Source organism: Ornithorhynchus anatinus, chromosome X5 (genome assembly GCF_004115215.2).
Source record: "Ornithorhynchus anatinus isolate Pmale09 chromosome X5, mOrnAna1.pri.v4, whole genome shotgun sequence".
Classification (NCBI taxonomy): Eukaryota; Metazoa; Chordata; class Mammalia; order Monotremata; family Ornithorhynchidae; genus Ornithorhynchus; species Ornithorhynchus anatinus.
This window is the reverse complement of record NC_041753.1, coordinates 13,319,812-13,336,228: the sequence shown is the minus strand read 5'-3', so window position 1 is coordinate 13,336,228 and position 16,417 is coordinate 13,319,812. Positions and strand designations below refer to the sequence as shown.

At 60.3% G+C, this 16,417-nt stretch overlaps 1 protein-coding gene across 3 annotated transcripts in view; it reads right to left on the bottom strand.

Moving 5' to 3' along the window:
- Window positions 1–12,048: 12,048 nt before the first annotated feature.
- Window positions 12,049–16,417, bottom strand: part of FBXO10 (F-box protein 10) — a 105,843-nt gene continuing 101,474 nt past the window's right edge. For all 3 annotated transcript variants that reach the window (XM_029055710.2, XM_029055708.2, XM_029055711.2), the window contains 2 exons: window positions 13,215–13,396; window positions 12,049–12,263 (listed from right to left, as the gene is read on the bottom strand). In XM_029055710.2, the coding sequence (XP_028911543.1) occupies window positions 12,086–12,263; window positions 13,215–13,396 (360 nt within the window). In that variant the 3' untranslated portion in view covers window positions 12,049–12,085. The remainder of the gene's footprint in view (window positions 12,264–13,214; window positions 13,397–16,417) is intronic.

The following is a 16,417-nucleotide window of genomic DNA, read 5'->3' as shown; positions in this document are numbered from 1 at the left end:
TGTTTTTTTTTTTTTTTTTCCTTTTCATCAGCGACGCCTCTTAAATCCTCCTCGAGAGGGGAAAAAAGAGCATCCCGTGAACGTTTGATTTCACAGTAAACCGTTCTGCCGGACCCGGGACGCGCAGCCCAAGGTTAAGGAAAGCATGGAACCGTAACACCCGTTCGGGGTCCGCGGGAAGATTCCGGCCAAGCACGAGTTTCCATTGGGAGTGCCTGGATAGAATCGCCCCGGTGCTAAAGGGGCGTTCCCTGGGGTGGGCTCCTCTCGACGGCGTCACCGTGACGGGGCGGGGGTCGTCGGCTTTACGTGTGACCGCCGGCCCGCCGGTAGGTTTATGCTAGGTGAGGAGGACGGAGCCCCACTTTCACTCGTTTTCTCAGCCTCCAGTGGCAAAACGGAGCGGGTCAGAGGTTTGGAATCGGGACCGCGGACACCCCGGGCTTGGGAAGAGAGCTCCCGTGGGCCCCTCTCACGGCCGGCAAAGGGAGAGGTCGGCATCGTCTCGACCGTCGGGGTCGAGGGGCTCCGGGGAGGGCTTCCGTCCGGGCCCCGGAGGAGATGGGATCGAAGGGAAGGGTTGGCGGGAGGGGAATGTCGCGAAGAGCGACCGGGGCGGCTAGCTGAATGGCTGCAGCAGAACCCTTGATGGCGCGTGTGGGCGTTATTTCCACCCCCTGCGTACGGAGGGGATTCTTTGGGTCTCATCTGTAAATTCTGGTAGTAGAGCCCATCGCTTCCCACGTGAGAGGGAAAATAATACGATTTCAGGTTTAACGAGGGATTAAAATGTTGGAAACAGGTGGCTTGGGCTGGGAGCGTGGGAGTCAGTAACTGATGTGGCCGAGCAGAGGAGAGGACGGTGCCGCGAGCCGATGAGGACGGCTTTGAGGTCACTTGGACGTGTGTACCAAGAGCGCTCCGCGGGCGAGCACCTAAGCGGAAGAAGCGGGCTCTCGAAGAAGCCATGGGAGGACGGCGGTCCGGCCCTGCGAAAATGAGGAACGCGCTGCCGGCGACTCGCTCTCCCCATCGACGATTCATCTCAGCGTCTGCGTCCCCCACTGGATAGTCAACCCTCCGAGGGCCGGGACCGCGTCCGCCCACCCCCGGGCGGACGCTCCCGGGTGGCCAGTGCGCCGGTAGGTGCTCGGTAGTATTGGTCAATCGATCTTCTCCCCTCGGTCCTCCTCCCGTCCCGTAACCCGCCGCCCGAGGGTTCTGTAGCACTTCTCTCCGGACGGTCAAGGGCCCAGTGACCTACCCGGTGTTCCGAAATTCCAGATCCTCCAGATTCTGGAGCCGGGATCCGAGACCGAGCCGTCACAGCCGGAACCGGCGAAGCCGAGGGATCGAGTCGGGTAAAGTCGCCGTGTACGCGTGTATCGCCCCCCCCCCCCGCTCTACGCCCTTCCCCTCCCCACGGCACTTGCGTAAAATAACGGCGGGATCTGTTGAGCGCTCACTAGGTGCCGTTCCAAGCGCTGGGGTGGATACGGGGTCATCGGGTCGTCCCACGGGAGGCTCACAGTTAATCCCCATTTTACCGATGAGGGAACCGAGGCCCAGAGACGTGAAGGGACTCGCCCACAGTCACCCAGCTGACGAGTGGCAGAGCTGGGATTCGAACCCATGACCTCCGCCTCCCAAGCCCGAGCTCTTTCCGCTGAGCCACGCTTTGTGACTATTTATTTTCTTAATGATGTGTGTGTGTGTAGATAGAGATATATATATATATATATATATGATTCTGTTTATCTGTTTTGATGGTATCGATGCCTGCCTGCTTGTGTTTCGTTGCCTTCCCTTCTAGACCGCGAGCCTGTCTCGGGGTAGGGATCGTCTCTATCCCTTGCCGAATTGGGCTTTCCGAGCGCCTAGTGCAGTGCTCTGCACACGGTAGGCGCTCAGTAAATAGGACTGAATGAACGAGTATCGGAACACAGGTTTTAGTACGGTTGGTGAACCTTGGGCGGATGTGAGACGCTCATGGAGTCTCGGTCAATCAAGCAGTCGGTGGTATTTTTTGAGCACTTACTGGGTGCGCGTTCAACTTCTTGAACGCCTGCTACCGATAATCGCGGTACTTCTCGCCAATTATAATACCGATGATGATGTCTGTTAAGCGCTTACTACGTGCACGGCACCGTTCTAGGCCCCGGGGGCGGGGGGGGGGGGGCGGGATCCGAGGTGATGGGGTTGTCCCACGCGGGGCTCACGGTTAATCCCCATTTTACAGACGAGGGAACTGAGGCCCAGGGAAGCGAAGTGACTTGCCCAAGGTCACACAGCAGACAAGCGGCGGAGCCGGGATGAGCACCCACCGCCCCCGGCTCCCAAGCGCTGCTCTAAGACCTGGGTTAAATGGAAGCGAGTCGGTTCGGACCCGGCCCGGGCTTACCGTGCGGAAGGTGCCGTGTTAAGCGCTTGGGAGAGTACGGAGTCGGTAGCCACGTTCCCTGCCCACACCAAGCTTCCAGTCTAGAGGGGGAGACGGGCAATGCAGACAGGTAATCTGTGATCATTCATAGACGCGTACGTGCGTGTCGCAGGGTCGGGGGGGGGGGGGGGGGCGAACACCCAAGGTCACGGACCCAAGCGCGGAGCACCGTCCTAAGCGTTTGGGAGAGTATAATACAGCAGAGCTGGAACTCTGGGCAGAGTTCCCTGCCCGGAAGGAGACCTAGAGGGCTAGGGAGGGGAGGCGGACATTAAAATAAACGACAGATCGGGGTTTAAGAAGCGGCAGCAAGCGGCCTGGCCGGGTTTTCGAAGGTCCCTACGGGTCTACTTTACCACTGGGCCAGTTGGACTTTTAGGTTGTTTTGTATTCACGTTTCATCTCTGCCACCGTGTCTGTCACCAGACCCCCCCCCCCCCCCCACCCTATTTTAATATCGTCGGGCCAGGGAAGGCGAACTCTCGCCCGAGTGTTTCTCCGCCGTGCTCGGAACAGAGGAGAGGGCTTAGATGCTGTCCCTACGATTCCGAAGCGGGTCGGCCGGGTCCGCCTGTGGCTTCGGGCGCCTCGCCGACTTTCCTTGCCTCCGGTCTACGCTTCACTTCGCCGCCCGGGTCGTTTGTCTGCAAAGCCGCTCCGTCCACCTCTCCCCACTCCTCGAAAACCTCCGGTGGCCGTTGGTTTCTCTGCGTCCATCAGAAACCTCTGACCGCTGCCTTCGAAATATTCCATCCGCTCGTTCCTTGCCCAGTCCCCTGCCCGCCCCCGGCTGCTACGCTCCGGGGTGCGCGCTTCATTCCGCTCGTGCTAATCTACTCACTGCTCCGCTCTCCCCCTGCCCGCAACTCCCTCTTTAAAATCGCCCCCGGCCACAGCTGTCCCCATCTTCAGAACCATCCTGGAATCCCGTCTCCTCCGAGAGACCTTCCCCAATTCATCTCCGATCGCTCCCTTCTCGCAGTCCCCAACTGCCCCTTCGGCCCTCCCCACGGCGCTCCGTTGATTCTATGTAGTCCATCGCTTCCTCCTATCTGTGATCTATTTAGGCGTCCTCCCCGCTAGACGGTAAACTCTCGCTTGGCGGGGATCGTTCGTAGAGGGCTGCCTCGTCCTCTCCCCGGGACTCGAGACTCAAGTCCTGCGGACGGGCCTTCGACGGGTGCCGTCGATCGACGGACCGTAGCCGGCGAGCCCCCCCACCCCCCCACCCCCACCCCTTTCCTCACCGTTCCGTTACGCAGGGTGTACAGAATCCCGTCAGCCTTCCCCCGTCGGCTCTTCACGGAAACAAAACAGCCCTTTGTCAGTCGGCAGAGAAGGGAAAACACGTTCGAGCACACTCGACTTTCCACAGACCAAAGCGCGTGGTAATTTAGGCAAAGAATCCGTTCCGAGGACGGCCAAAACCTCTTTCCATTACCGGTCCTTTGCCGGATATTTTGGTCCAAAGCGGGTATTTAAAACTGGTCACCGCACCAACCGGGAGGGAAGAAAATGTGTCAGCTCCCGGTAACCAGGACGGCTAATGAAGTTTGCCCGTAAAACGGCCTTTATGTTGTCCTTCCCCCCCCCCCCCCACCCCGCCCAGGGAATAGTTTGTTTGAGGGGAGATCCGTGAAGCGGCAAATACGGCCTCCCGGACTGCATATGTATCGACGGGTGGTACCTGCCGTGTACTTACTTCGGGCAAGGCCCTGTACTAAGCTCTTGGGAGAGTACGAGTTGGCAGATATAATCCCCGCCCTCTAGGAGTTAACGGTCTAGTCGGGGCGACAGACGTTAAAATAAATCACAGCCGGGGGAAGCATTGAGGTATAAGGCGGTGTCCGTGTGCTACTTGAGGGTTGGGGGGGCGGTGAGTATCCCAAGGGCTATGGACTCGGGTGCGTGGACTATACAGCATGGGTACACACACGGCCCTTTCCTCAGCTCCCACTGAAGAAATAATCTGAAAACCCGCGAGAAACCGCCCCATTTAAGGCCTACAGGAAGGACTAAAGCGGAGACGATCTGAGACCCGCAGTGGGGCCGGGCCGCTCCGTGCCGCTTCACGGTGACGACCAAAAATCCGTTTTGTATTTCTTTTCGGGGATCTGCAAAGGATTGCTTTGAGTGAGGAGAATAGGGCAGAATTCTCCTGCTAAGGTGCCGAACGCCAAGAGACCTTTAGCAAATAGCGTTTTGCCTCATCCCCAGTCTGTGGAGGGTTGCGTTTCTAAACGAGCCCCGGGACTTGAGAAGGCATCTCGAACTCCGTCTGAAAGATCATTTGGTTTCGTTCAGTGAGGAGAAGGGTAGCTCGCCAGGAAAGTTTCTGACCGCCTAACAGATCCCCGCCAATTTAGGAAACCCGAATTTGGCAGAGATGGTGGCGAAAGAGCCCGGAGAGGAGCAGGGATTTGGGTTCAGTGACTTTTTACTGCCGGAGGAGTTACCGCCCGGGAGGGCAAATGCCGATTACAGAGATTTCTCGCTGTAGTCGATTTTCTTTGAAGACAGAAAAACCCAAAACCTAATTCCCATTCCCCCCAGAAAGGACGCTGTGGGGAAGAGACGCCAGTGACTGGGAAATCAGATGGCAGGGCTCCGGAGGTTCGGCAAACCTCAGCCCTAAAGATTGCCCGAACTGTCTCTGAGCAGGCATTGGAAATGAAAAGAGAAAGGCCACCCGGCGGCTTGACTTCCCTGAATCGGGACGGTGATCTCTTTTGCTTCGGTAAAGGCTTAAGGGACGTCGGTCCGCCGAGAATCGGAAGGCTGAGGCGATGGAAACCCAAGCTGGGGGGGCGGTGGGGCGTGACCGAAGTCCACGAAATCCCGAAGAGTGTAGACGGGGCAAACCCACGCCGGTTTTTCACCCGATCCCACAGCTCCAGGCTAAGGGGAACACCCATATCAACCTGAAGGGGATAGGCTCAAACCCAACGAAAGGAAACCGCTCTTCGCACCGCAAGGGGTAAACGTACGGAAATTCGATTCCTCGGGAACCTCTTCGCTCAGTTCAAGCAGGGTTCACCGACGAGAGGTCGACGGCGAGTCTGCTAGCGGGGAGGCTGTTAGGAGTTCGACGGGCATCCGATTAGACCGCAAGCCCTTCGAAGGGCAGGGGCCGTCTCCGTCCGTTGCCGATTTGTCCATTCCAAGCGCCTAGTACAGTGCTCTGCACGTCGTGAGCGCTCAGTAAATACTATTGAATCTTAAGTAAACCGCCGAGAGGGATGACAAGGAGAACAACTGTCTGTCCCCTAGCTTCTCCGAGCATCCTGCCGCCGCCGTCACAGGCGGCACTGGGTCTCAGCCGTGTGACTTGGGGCCAGTCATTTAACGTCTCTGCGCCTCAGTGACCTCATCTGGAAAAGGGGGATGAAGACCGGGAGCCCCCCGTGGGACAACCCGACGACCTCGTATCTCCCCCCAGCGCTTAGAACGGTGCGTGGCACGTAGTAAGCGCTTAACAGATGCTATCGTCGTCACTACTGTTGTCATTTTTACCATTATCGGACGGACCACTGGTCCCGCCCCGTCATAGCAGTGCTTTCCTTTCCTGTGTAGTTTCCGGGAGCCTTGTCGTTTGGACTCGATAAAGGGATGGTAAAGCTGGAGGAAAGGCTTCCGCCTACAAGACAGACAAAAGTACTATTCTAACCTAATCCGGTGGTCCGCGCACAGTCAGCGCTCCGTAAATACTAGTGAGCGGATGAGCCTAATGCACTACAACAATACAATCGAATGGAAATTCAGATGGGTATCTTCTAAGGTCCACCAGGAGATTTCAGCGTACCAGGGTGGGATTGGAAAGGTGTGGGGGAGAGCTGAAGCGAGAGAGAGAGACCGAGAGCACGAAAGAGGTGTCGTTTGGAAGACTGCGATGGAATGACCAGGATTTAACATCGGCAGCGCTCTTAACGTTGGTGTTCGTTAAGCGCTTACTATGGGCCGAGCACCGTTCTAAGCGCTGGGGTAGACACAGGGGAATCAGGTCGTCCCACGTGGGGCTCACGGTCTTCATCTCCATTTTACAGATGAGGGAACTGAGGCACAGGGAAGTTAAGTGACTTGCCCAAAGTCACACAGCTGACAAGTGGCCCAGCCGGGATTCGAACCCATGAACTCTGACTCCAAAGCCCGTGCCCTTTCCACTGAGCCACGCTGCTTCTCTTCCCCCGGTACCTTCTTTAGGGATTAAGTGCCTAGCGCCCGGGGAAGCCGGGGTGTGGGGGCGGGGGCGGCGTCTAGTGGAAAGACCACGGCCCTGGGGGGTCAGAGGACGTGGGTTCTACTCCCGATTCCACCACACGCCTGGTGCGCGACCCTGGGCAAGTCACTTAACGTCGCTGTGCCTCAGCTTCCTCATCTGCAACATCAACATCTTGTTCTCCGTCGTACTTAGACCGCGAGCCCCTCGGGGGACTGTGTCTGACCCCATTTTCCCCTACCTACCCCAGCTCTCAGTACAGTGCCTGGCGCACGGTAAGTGCTTAACAATACTATATTATTACAACATCGGTATATGCAGTCGTTGGAACGCATCTGATAAGCAGGTATCTCTCAGGAGCGACGCGCGGGACATTTCCCTCCGTCACCTTGATCGTCGCGCGTGTCCTTCCACGGAAACAATTCAGGAGCGGGGAGCTTCCTCCAGCCAGGCCCCGTACAGGTAGGCTGAGGCTACCGGACAACCTGTACCTCGGTACCGTCGTCTCGATTCTCGACGGGGGGGCCTCAGAGGCGCCGTGCCAGGTACTGTGGATTATATAGTTTCAGGTAAGACGCGGTCCCAGCCGTTCGGGAGATGACAGGGTAGCAGGAAGCCGAGGCCAGGAGACGCAGACGTGGCCCGTCAGACGACCGACAGAAAGAAGACACGGCTAACGCGGCGGGTTCACGTCGTCGTCGTCGTCGTCGGTATTCATTAGGGACTTACTACGCGCGGAGCACCGTACTGAGCGCTTGGGCCAATTGGACAGGGCTGGCGGCCGCGTTCCTCTCCCGCAGTGAGCGGTCTAGAGGGGGGAGACAGACGTTAATCTAATTTAGCATGCATAATTCAAAGGCAGTACCTAAGCGCTAGGGGGTCGAGGGCGGGGTGAATAGCAAATGCCCAAAGGTCACAGAGCCAAGGGGACGCAGGAGGGAAAAGGGGGTCTAACCGGGGAAGGCCTCTTGGAGGAGATGCGATGTTCAGAACGTTTGAAGGCGGGGAAAGGGGTGGTCTAGCGTATCCGGGGAGGGCCGATGGAGCGCTTTAAAGCCCGTGGAAAGGGATTTCCGTTTGAGGCGGCAGTGGGTGGGCAACCGCTGGAGGTTCTCGCGGAGTGGGGAGGCGTGGATTGAATTTGTTTTAGAAAAAAGATAGACTGTGAGCTTGGCGTGGGCGGGGACCGTCCCTATCGCCGTTTTTGTGCTTCCCCCAGCTCTTAGTACAGCGCTCTGCACACGGTAAGCGCTCGACAAATGCGACCGAGTGAAAAAAGACCCCCGGAGCGGAGCGGACGGGGGCGGGGGGAGACGGGAGGCGAGGAGGCAGAGGCGGAAGTCACGGCGGGAGAGGATCAACGGCTCAGATCGGCGCGGTGGCCGGCTGGATGGAGAGAAAAGGGCAGATTTTAGCAGTGCCACGAAGATGGAACCGACGGGTTTCGGCGACGGATGGAACGTGTGGGCTGAGTGAGAGGTGAGTCCGGCGGGAAGATAAGGAAACGCCTCGAGGGCAGGAGGAAACGCGAGGGGGCGGCTAGAGCCGTAGGTCTGGGGATCGGCACAGACGCGGCCGTTGAAGCCACTGGAGCGGATGGATTTTCCAAGGGAGCGCGCCAAGATAGACGCTAGGAGGAGAGCTAGAACTGAGCCTTGCAGAGGAGGCTCAGGGGGAGGCAGAGGAGGAGCCGGCAAGAGACAGCGAGAAGTAGTCAGAAAAAGCAGCCGGAGAGAGGAGAGAACCGAGAGAGACGCTGTCGGTGGAGCCCAAGTCGGATCGTGTTTCAAGGTGGGCTACGGCGTCGAGGGCACGTGAGGGGTCTAGGAGGATTTAGGATGGAGTAGGGGCTGTCAAATCTGGTGAGAAGATGGTCGTCGGTTACCTTGGGGAGGGCCGTTTCGGCGGAGGGAAGGGGAGCGTGAGCCCGATCGGAGGGCATCGAGGAGAGAAGCGGAGGAGCGGAAGCGGAGACCGCGGGTGGAGACGACTCGCTCGACGGGTTCGGGCTGGGGGGGGAGAGAGATGAGGCCGTAACCGGAGGGAGGCGCGGGGTCGAGGGAGGGTTTTCTCAGGGCACGGGACACGTAAGCACGTTCAACTACCACGGATCCACCCAAGTCAAGGGAGGTCGGGTGCACCGGGACGGCGCGGGGTGCCAGGTGAATCTGGGCCGATACGGGAAGGCCTACCCACGAGGAGATCCTGTGCCCCTCGGTGCTCTTTTCCACAGAATCCCCTCCCTAAGCCTCCTCTCCGCAGAATCCCTCCAGGCCGGAAGCTCGTTGTATTCATTCAGTCGTATCTAGTGAGCGCCGACCGTGTGCAGAGCACCGGACTGAGCTCTCGGAGGGTACAATCCGGCAACAAATCGTAGGCAGGGCACGGTGTCTGTTGCATCGCTATACTGTACTCTCCCAAGCGCTTAGTTCAGTGCCCCGCACACGGTAAGCGCTCGGTGAGTCCGCCTGACCGAGCCCTCTCCGGCATCCCACCGAGGGAACCCGGGGGTGAAACCGGAGGGCAGAACGGCGCCCATTTCCATCAGCCCGACGGCTGGGATCTCCGCACCGGATCAGGAAAAAAAGGCTAGGAGAAATAACGTTTAAAATATATCACTTTATTTTGATAATTCAGCTTTTCCTTACAAATCCGTTCGCCGAAGACCAACGTTCTTTTAAAAAAAAAAAAAAAAAAAAGGTTTTTGAACCGTAGTTTCGACGGAAGCCGTAGATCCCACGCAGACCCTTCCCAGAAGAGAAGACGGATGGAGGGCTGACGGGAAGACAACTCCGTTGAGGCCCGCCGGCCCGACGCGGCGCTACGCCACCGCAGGGAGTGAAGGGAGCGGCCCAGCCGCCGGGAAGCTCGGCGCCTCGCGGGAGGGGCGGCGTCCCCCGTCACCGCTCCCCGACGGCACGGGCGAGGTTCGAGGGGGCCCCGTCGGGCCGGAGTCCGCGGCGCCGACAGTCTACCTCGGGAGCACTGAGGGGCGGGAGCGAAAACCCACAGAAGATCCCGCTCACCCCGAAGATACAGCGAGTAGGGCAGGGTGAAGCGATCTTCCAGCCTGATCTACGCGAAGGCCCAACTCCCGCCTCGTTTCGACCGCGGGGCCCTGTACCAAGCGCTTGGCGAAGTACGATGCGAGAACAGACGGTGACGTTCCCTGCCCGCGATGAGCTTGCGGTCTAGAGGGGTGCCCTAGGGCGCCGTAGCTCCTTCCTCGGACTCCGGAGCCATCTAGCCACTCTACATCGCCCCACAGCCCTTTGAACGAATCACTAGATGAGTAGGAAACCGAATGCTACCCCCCCCGACGGGACCCGTCTTACAGGTTGGAGAGCGGAGAATCGCCGCAGGGTCCGTAAGTCAACGGGGAACGTGTGGCTCGGGCGGGTGTACGCGTGGGCGGGTGTACGGGAACCCGTATCCTTCCCCCGTGTCGACGACCGTCCCAGGCCGGCCCGCGACGGCGAATGGCCGGGCGGGGGCCGTGGGGCGCCCGACGCTCAAGGTCGGAAGGCTCCCGCCTACCTCTGCGGTGACAGAAAACGGAATCTCGCCGCCCGAAACCCTACACGTTCTGCCCCGCCTCTTCCCTACCGCCACCGGGTCCCTGTGGCTGGGTTTGGGGGCCGGGGTCCCTCCCGCAACGTCTTCTTCCCGGCCCCCTCCCCCTCCGGAGAAGCGGCGCGGCTCAGTGGAAAGAGCGCGGGCTTGGGAGTCGGCGGTCGTGGGTTCGCATCCCGGCTCCGCCGCTTGCCAGCCGTGTGACTTCGGGCGAGTCGCTTCGCTGGGCCTCGGTTCCCTCATCCGGAAAATGGGGATTAAAAACCGAGACCCGCGCGGGACAACCTGATGGCCCGGTATCCCCCCAGGGCTTAGAACGGTGCTTCGCACATAGGAAGCGCTGAACGCATACCGCCATTGCTGTCGTTAGTCCTGTAACCCCTACTGAAATAATCGTAACCGTGGTCGGTCCCCGTGAAGCGCTTACTATGTGCCGAGCACCGTTCTAAGCGCTGGGGTAGACACAGGGGAATCAGGATGTCCCACGTGGGGCTCGCGGTCAATCCCCATTTTCCAGATGAGGTCACCGGAGGCACAGAGAAGCGAAGTGACTCGCCCACAGTCACACAGCTGACAAGTGGCAGAGCTGGGATTCGAACTCATGACCTCTGACTCCAAAGCCCGTGCTCTTTCCACTGAGCCACGCTGCTTCTCAAGCGCTGGGGCAGATGCAAGATAATCAGGTCGGGCACAGTCCCCCGTCCCCCACGGGGCCAAGCGGGAGGAAGAGCAGGTATCTCGTCCCCATTTTACAGATGAGGAAGCTGAGGCGCCCGCGCTAAGGAACCTGCCCGAGATCGCGCGGCGGGCCAAGCCGGGATTAGAACCCGGGCCCCCGCTCAACGGGCCACGCTGCCTCTAGATTAAGCCTCGCGTACTTCCGAGTTCAGTCCCGGCCCTTAGCCGGCCTCACGGGGCCTGCCGGCACTCCGTCAAACCGCGCATCTCTTCTGCCGCCTTTTCAGTTTGGTCATCGACCAACACTCCCCTATTTCAACACACCTCCTCGGGGTCCTCGCCGCCGAGCGCCACCCCGCCTCCCAGAAGCGGCGGCTGGTGATGCCCGGAATTCGCCGGAGGGGTAAACGTCTCTCCGCGGAGGGAAGCGGCGATGGCCTAGCGGGAAGAGCGTGGGTCTGGGAGGCGGAGGAGCTGGGTTCTAAGCACCGCTCCGCCGCTTGCCCGCTGTGTGACTCTGGGCAAGTGTCACGACCTCTCGGCGCTGCGGTTTCCCCAGCTGGGGAAATGGCGATGGCTCTCCCTTTCCCTCGGCCCGTGGGCTTCACGCGGGGGCAGGGCCCGTGTCCAATCCGCCTAGATCGTCGCCGCCCTTGCGCTCGGCACGTAGTCAGCGCTTAACCGATACCACGGTCATCATCGGGGGGAGAGAAGCGACTCCGCGTCTTCTCTTACTCGGTTATACCGTCCCAAGCGCTCGGCACGGTGCTCGGCGCCGAGTCGGCGCGCGACGGATACCGTCGATCGACCGCCCCTCGGCGGTCGCCGCCCCCTCGCCGGAGGGGCCGGCGGTGGTGGAGAGGGGGAACGGAACAGGAAGCAACAATCCTGACGGTCTTCACTCCCGAGGCCCCCTCGAGAGCTTCCGTCGGGTTCTTCTCCGCCAAGTCTCAGAGCGAGAAGGGGTTGCTACCCAAGGCCGAGGAGGCTCCGGAACCCGCGGGCGCTGAGCGGAAGTGCCCCGCTGCCGACGTGAGGACGGGCCGTTCCCGTCCGGGGGCGTCATCGGGCCCCCGGGGCCGGGTCAGGGTCTCACGGGGCCCCGGGCCGGGGAGATTTCCGGGGCGGGGGGGGGGGACGGGGACGGGGACGGGGGGACGGACCTACCCGCCGGCAAGTCAGAGGACGGTGCAGAAGATGCTGCGGTTACTGTGACAGTTACCGTCCACCCTGGCCGCTATCCCGCCCGTCACGGCAGCCGCCTTCTGACCGTTCTGGGCCGTGGAGACACCTCTCGAGGGGCCTTCGACGTGAGGTCTCGCGGGCGGGTTTTCCAGCTTCCAGGTGACGCCAGACCTGAAAGGATGGAACGGTTACCCCACGGGGACCTCGTGGAGATCGCGAGAAAACCGGGGCAAGCAGAGGTCCGTCACAAACACGGGAAGCGGGGCGGCGGAGCGGAAGGAGCACGGGCCTGGGAGTCGGAGGACCCGGGCTCCAGTCCGGGCTCCGACACGCCTCCGCCCCGCGCCCTCGGGCAAGTCGCTTCTCTGGGCCTCATCTACCTCATCTGCGGGATGGGGATTAAGAGTGCGAGCCCCACGTGGGACGCGGACTGCGGCCGACTTGACCAGCTCGTCTCTACCCTGCTGCACGGCCTGTAATCGGCCCTTGATACCGTTACCAAAAAAAAAAAAAAAAAAAACCCCCGTTCCTGACTTCGGATCCAATGTACCTAACTTTTCTCCCCCCGACCCACTTGAAAAACAGCGCCGCAAATCGAAACGCCCGCTTCGGAGGTAACTGGCGGTTTCGGGGGGTCGGGATCCTGAGCTCTCTCCCTCGGAATCACCGGTTCGACCCACGGCTGTCGGGAGTTGCAGGCCTCTGCCCGGCCGAAGCGGACGAGGTCTCTGTAACCACGGGACCCTCAATCACATCAGGGACCCACAGCCGGTCGAGGCCCCGGCCCCGGCGAGAGCTGGATTTGACGACCGCCGCGGCTCTACCCCCGAAACACGCACCGCTCGGATCGCGAGGCACGGTGAGATAGCGCCGGCGGACGTCCGGGAGGGGCTCGGGCGGTAGACGAGGTCAGAACGCTATCCGTTTTCTCGACACGTCAGCCGCAGCCCGAACAATAACAGCTCTGACCGTCGGGGCCCGGCCGAAAACCCGGGAACCACGCAGGGGTTTCGGAGAGCCTCCTGGATTCCCGTTAACCGAAGGCGGGGTCCCCTCTGCCGCGGCAGGCTGGTGGTTAACGGGCTAAGGCCTCACTTTCTAGCGGGGCGGCGGGAGGCTTACTCTTTCTTGAAGGCCAGGAGCTTGTTGTTTCGAACGACGCAGCCCTCTAGATCCGACACTTGCTGCAAGATGGTTTTTTTGGACTTCCCTTGAAAGATCAGGTTTTCCTGAACCAGGCCTTTGGTCTGGCCAAGCATGACAATGCCATAATCCCGAAAGGACTGGATCCGGTTCCCGGTGACCTGAAAGACGAACCCGGAGGAGAGAGGTTCATGCGGCTTTTCCCCCTCCCGTAGGGATCGGCGAGTCGAGGGGCCCCCTGAGCCCCGGAGGTGCTTTGCCATTTCCAAGGTCAAGGCGTCCGGGCAGCGTCACCGGAGCGGGCCAGAGCCCGGCTCCTGGCCGCCTAAATGACGAGAGCGGAGGAGGCGACCGGCCGCCGCAGCTCTTGCTTCCGTCCTTCTCCCGGCCTTTTCCCGGCCCGGCCCCCGATCGCCGGCACCGAAGACGCCGTAGAAGCGGGCTGGCGGGATGCAGATGGGCTTTGCGATGGGGAGCCCCCTCCCTTCCCCCCTCAGGGGACGGGGATAGCGACACCAATAATAATAATGACGCTGGCATCGGTTAAGCGCTTACCAGGGGCGGAGCAACTGTCCTAAGCGCCGGGGGAGACACGGGGTGATCGGGTTGTCCCCCGGGGAGGCTCGCGGTCTTCGCCCCCATTTGACAGACGAGGGAACCGAGGCCCAGAGAAGTGAAGTGACTCGCCCACAGTCACCCAGCTGACGAGGGGCGGGGCCGGGATTCGGAGCCGTGACCTCCGACTCCCCAGCCCGGGCTCTCGCCACTGAGCCACGCTGCTTCTCTGATCGTGGCCGATGGTTAGAAACCGACAGAGGTCTGAGTGAAGGTCTCATCGACCGTGCTCAAACGTTTCACGGAACGACTACGGTCCTCCGAGGTAACTACGGAAGAACGGCGCTACCTTACGGCGGCTCTTCTCTTTTCCTCCGTGCCCAGCCAACTAGGAAGGTGGGTTTTTATTCTGCCGGGCTTGCTGGAGCGGAGCGCAAGGGCACCTAGGCAAAAATCCGTATACCGCAACTCGAGGGTATAAACAGAGCACTCCGCTAAGCCACCGTGGCCGTCTGACTTCGGGATACGTTTTACCGATTGTAAGGACTCAGGCAGGGCACTCGGGATCCTTGATATACCGCTATTAAATGGGTTTATATTCACATGCTTCCACCGTAAGGAAACAGTCGAAACGAAGAACTCTGCCCATTCCGCTCGACCTGTCCCTCGCCTTTCTTCGCCTGCCAGCTCCCGCCTTCAGAGGGCGGCCGGTTTTCCCTCCCCGGGTTTTTGTGGGTGGACGTCAGAATGTTTACAGACAACTCCTGGACGAAGAGAGTTTTCCGAAACGAGCAAGGACGGCAAAACGCTAGTTTTGAAACCACCGAAGCTCCGAGCTTTCTCCTCGCATCGCCTAAAGCCGAAGAGCTAGACGGTACGAGCTCGTTTTTGCGGGCAGGGAACGTGTCCACCCACTCCGTCGCACTGCGCTCTCCCAAGTGCTCAGTCGGTGCCCTGCACGCGGTAAGCGCTCGACAAATCCCGTAGGACAAAAAAAGATTCCTCATCTTTCCTGGGGTTCGGCACAGTTCTCCAGCACCCAGCGAACGCTTAATAAATACCTCCGCCGCTGCTACTGCGACGAGAGGGGAGGCGGCGAGGCCTAGTGGAAGGAGCACGGGACTGGTTTCTATTCGCTTGACTTCTCAGCGCCTCAGTTTCCTCATCTGTAAAAGGGGGCTAAAGCACCCGTTCTCCCGCCCCGTCGTGCCCGTGAACCCCGCGTGGGACAGGGACCGCGTCCCATCCGATTATCCCTGGTCTACCCCGGTTCTCAGCGGCGCGCTCGGCCGTGGGGATAAATACCGTTCTATCCCCTCAGGACGAAGAGCTGTTCGGTTAACGACTCCATCGTCACAAGCGCCCGCCGACCCGTCGACCGCCGCAGCGGGAGCTGAACGGTCGTACCGTAGGGAAGGACAGAGCGGCTGCTCGGTTATTCGGGAAACCTAAAGAAAGGGAATGAAGCGACGAGGCCTTCCCTTTCTCAAGTCTCAAGAGAAGGGGCTTCTCCCGTTCCGGCCGGGCTCCGGTAGCCGCCGAAACCCAAATACGTGATTTCAACAGTGAGGGGCCTTACGGAGTCTTCGCGGAGGAGCGCGAAACACACGTGGGTCCACTTCGCTGATTGGGGAAGGACCCGGCCGAAGCGCTTAAGTTGCAACTTCGTGCCCTAGTTTACCAGCCCTAGTGGAAGGGATAGAAGAGGCCAAATAAGCCCCGGGCCAGACAATGCTTTCAGAGGGCTTTTTGTTTGGTTTTATTTTCCCCGGCAGACTAGTCCTCTCGCGCTCCAGATCTCGCCCAAGTCAAATCTGGCCCTTCGGCACCAAGTTGCTATCAGCGGGGACTACCGGGGCGACCGTTTCTTGGAGACCCCTAACTCTAGTTCGCCTCCAAGTCTGCCCAGAGGACCCACTGTGGCCTAGGGGAGAGAGCAGCGGCCTGCGAGTCGGAAGGACCCGGGGTTCTGATCCCGGTTCTGCCAACCCCGGGCCAGTCGCTTCTCTGTGCCTCGGTTTCCACCACTGTAAAATGGGGATGCCCGTCCTCCCTCCCACTGGGGGAGTCCAAGCGGGACAAGAACCGCGTCTGCCCTAATGGACTTGTATCTACCCCAGGCCCTCGGAACGGTGTTGGACGCAGAGTAAGCACTTAACAAATACCTTTAAAATGGGAAAAAAACCCCACCGCGGCATTTTTGCCTGATCCTACCCCAGCCTCCTCTAGCCCTGTTTTCCCTCTCGCCAGCGCTACCGCGCTGGGGGAGGTCCCAGGGCAGTCCTTCGAATCCAGGCAGCTCGGCGGCCGGGGGTGGGTCTGAGTTCCAGACTACCAACGACCCGCAGGCGGCGACTGGTAATCCGGCAGGCCCCCGTGCCAACTGGGAGACGGGGAAGAAGATCCTCTTGCGCCCGTCTCCCCCGAGAGAGGGTCAACCCTTGGCGGGCGGGGCACGGTCACCCGCTTGTTTCGCACTTCCCAAGCGCTTAGCGCGGTGCATCACACCCGCTCGGCGCTCAGGAGGTACCGCCAGCAGGACGGAAGCTCTCCTGGAGGGCAAGGGCCTCCCGTTCCTCACCATCTCCACCTGCTTCTTCCGGTTCTCCGACGCCACCGATAAACGG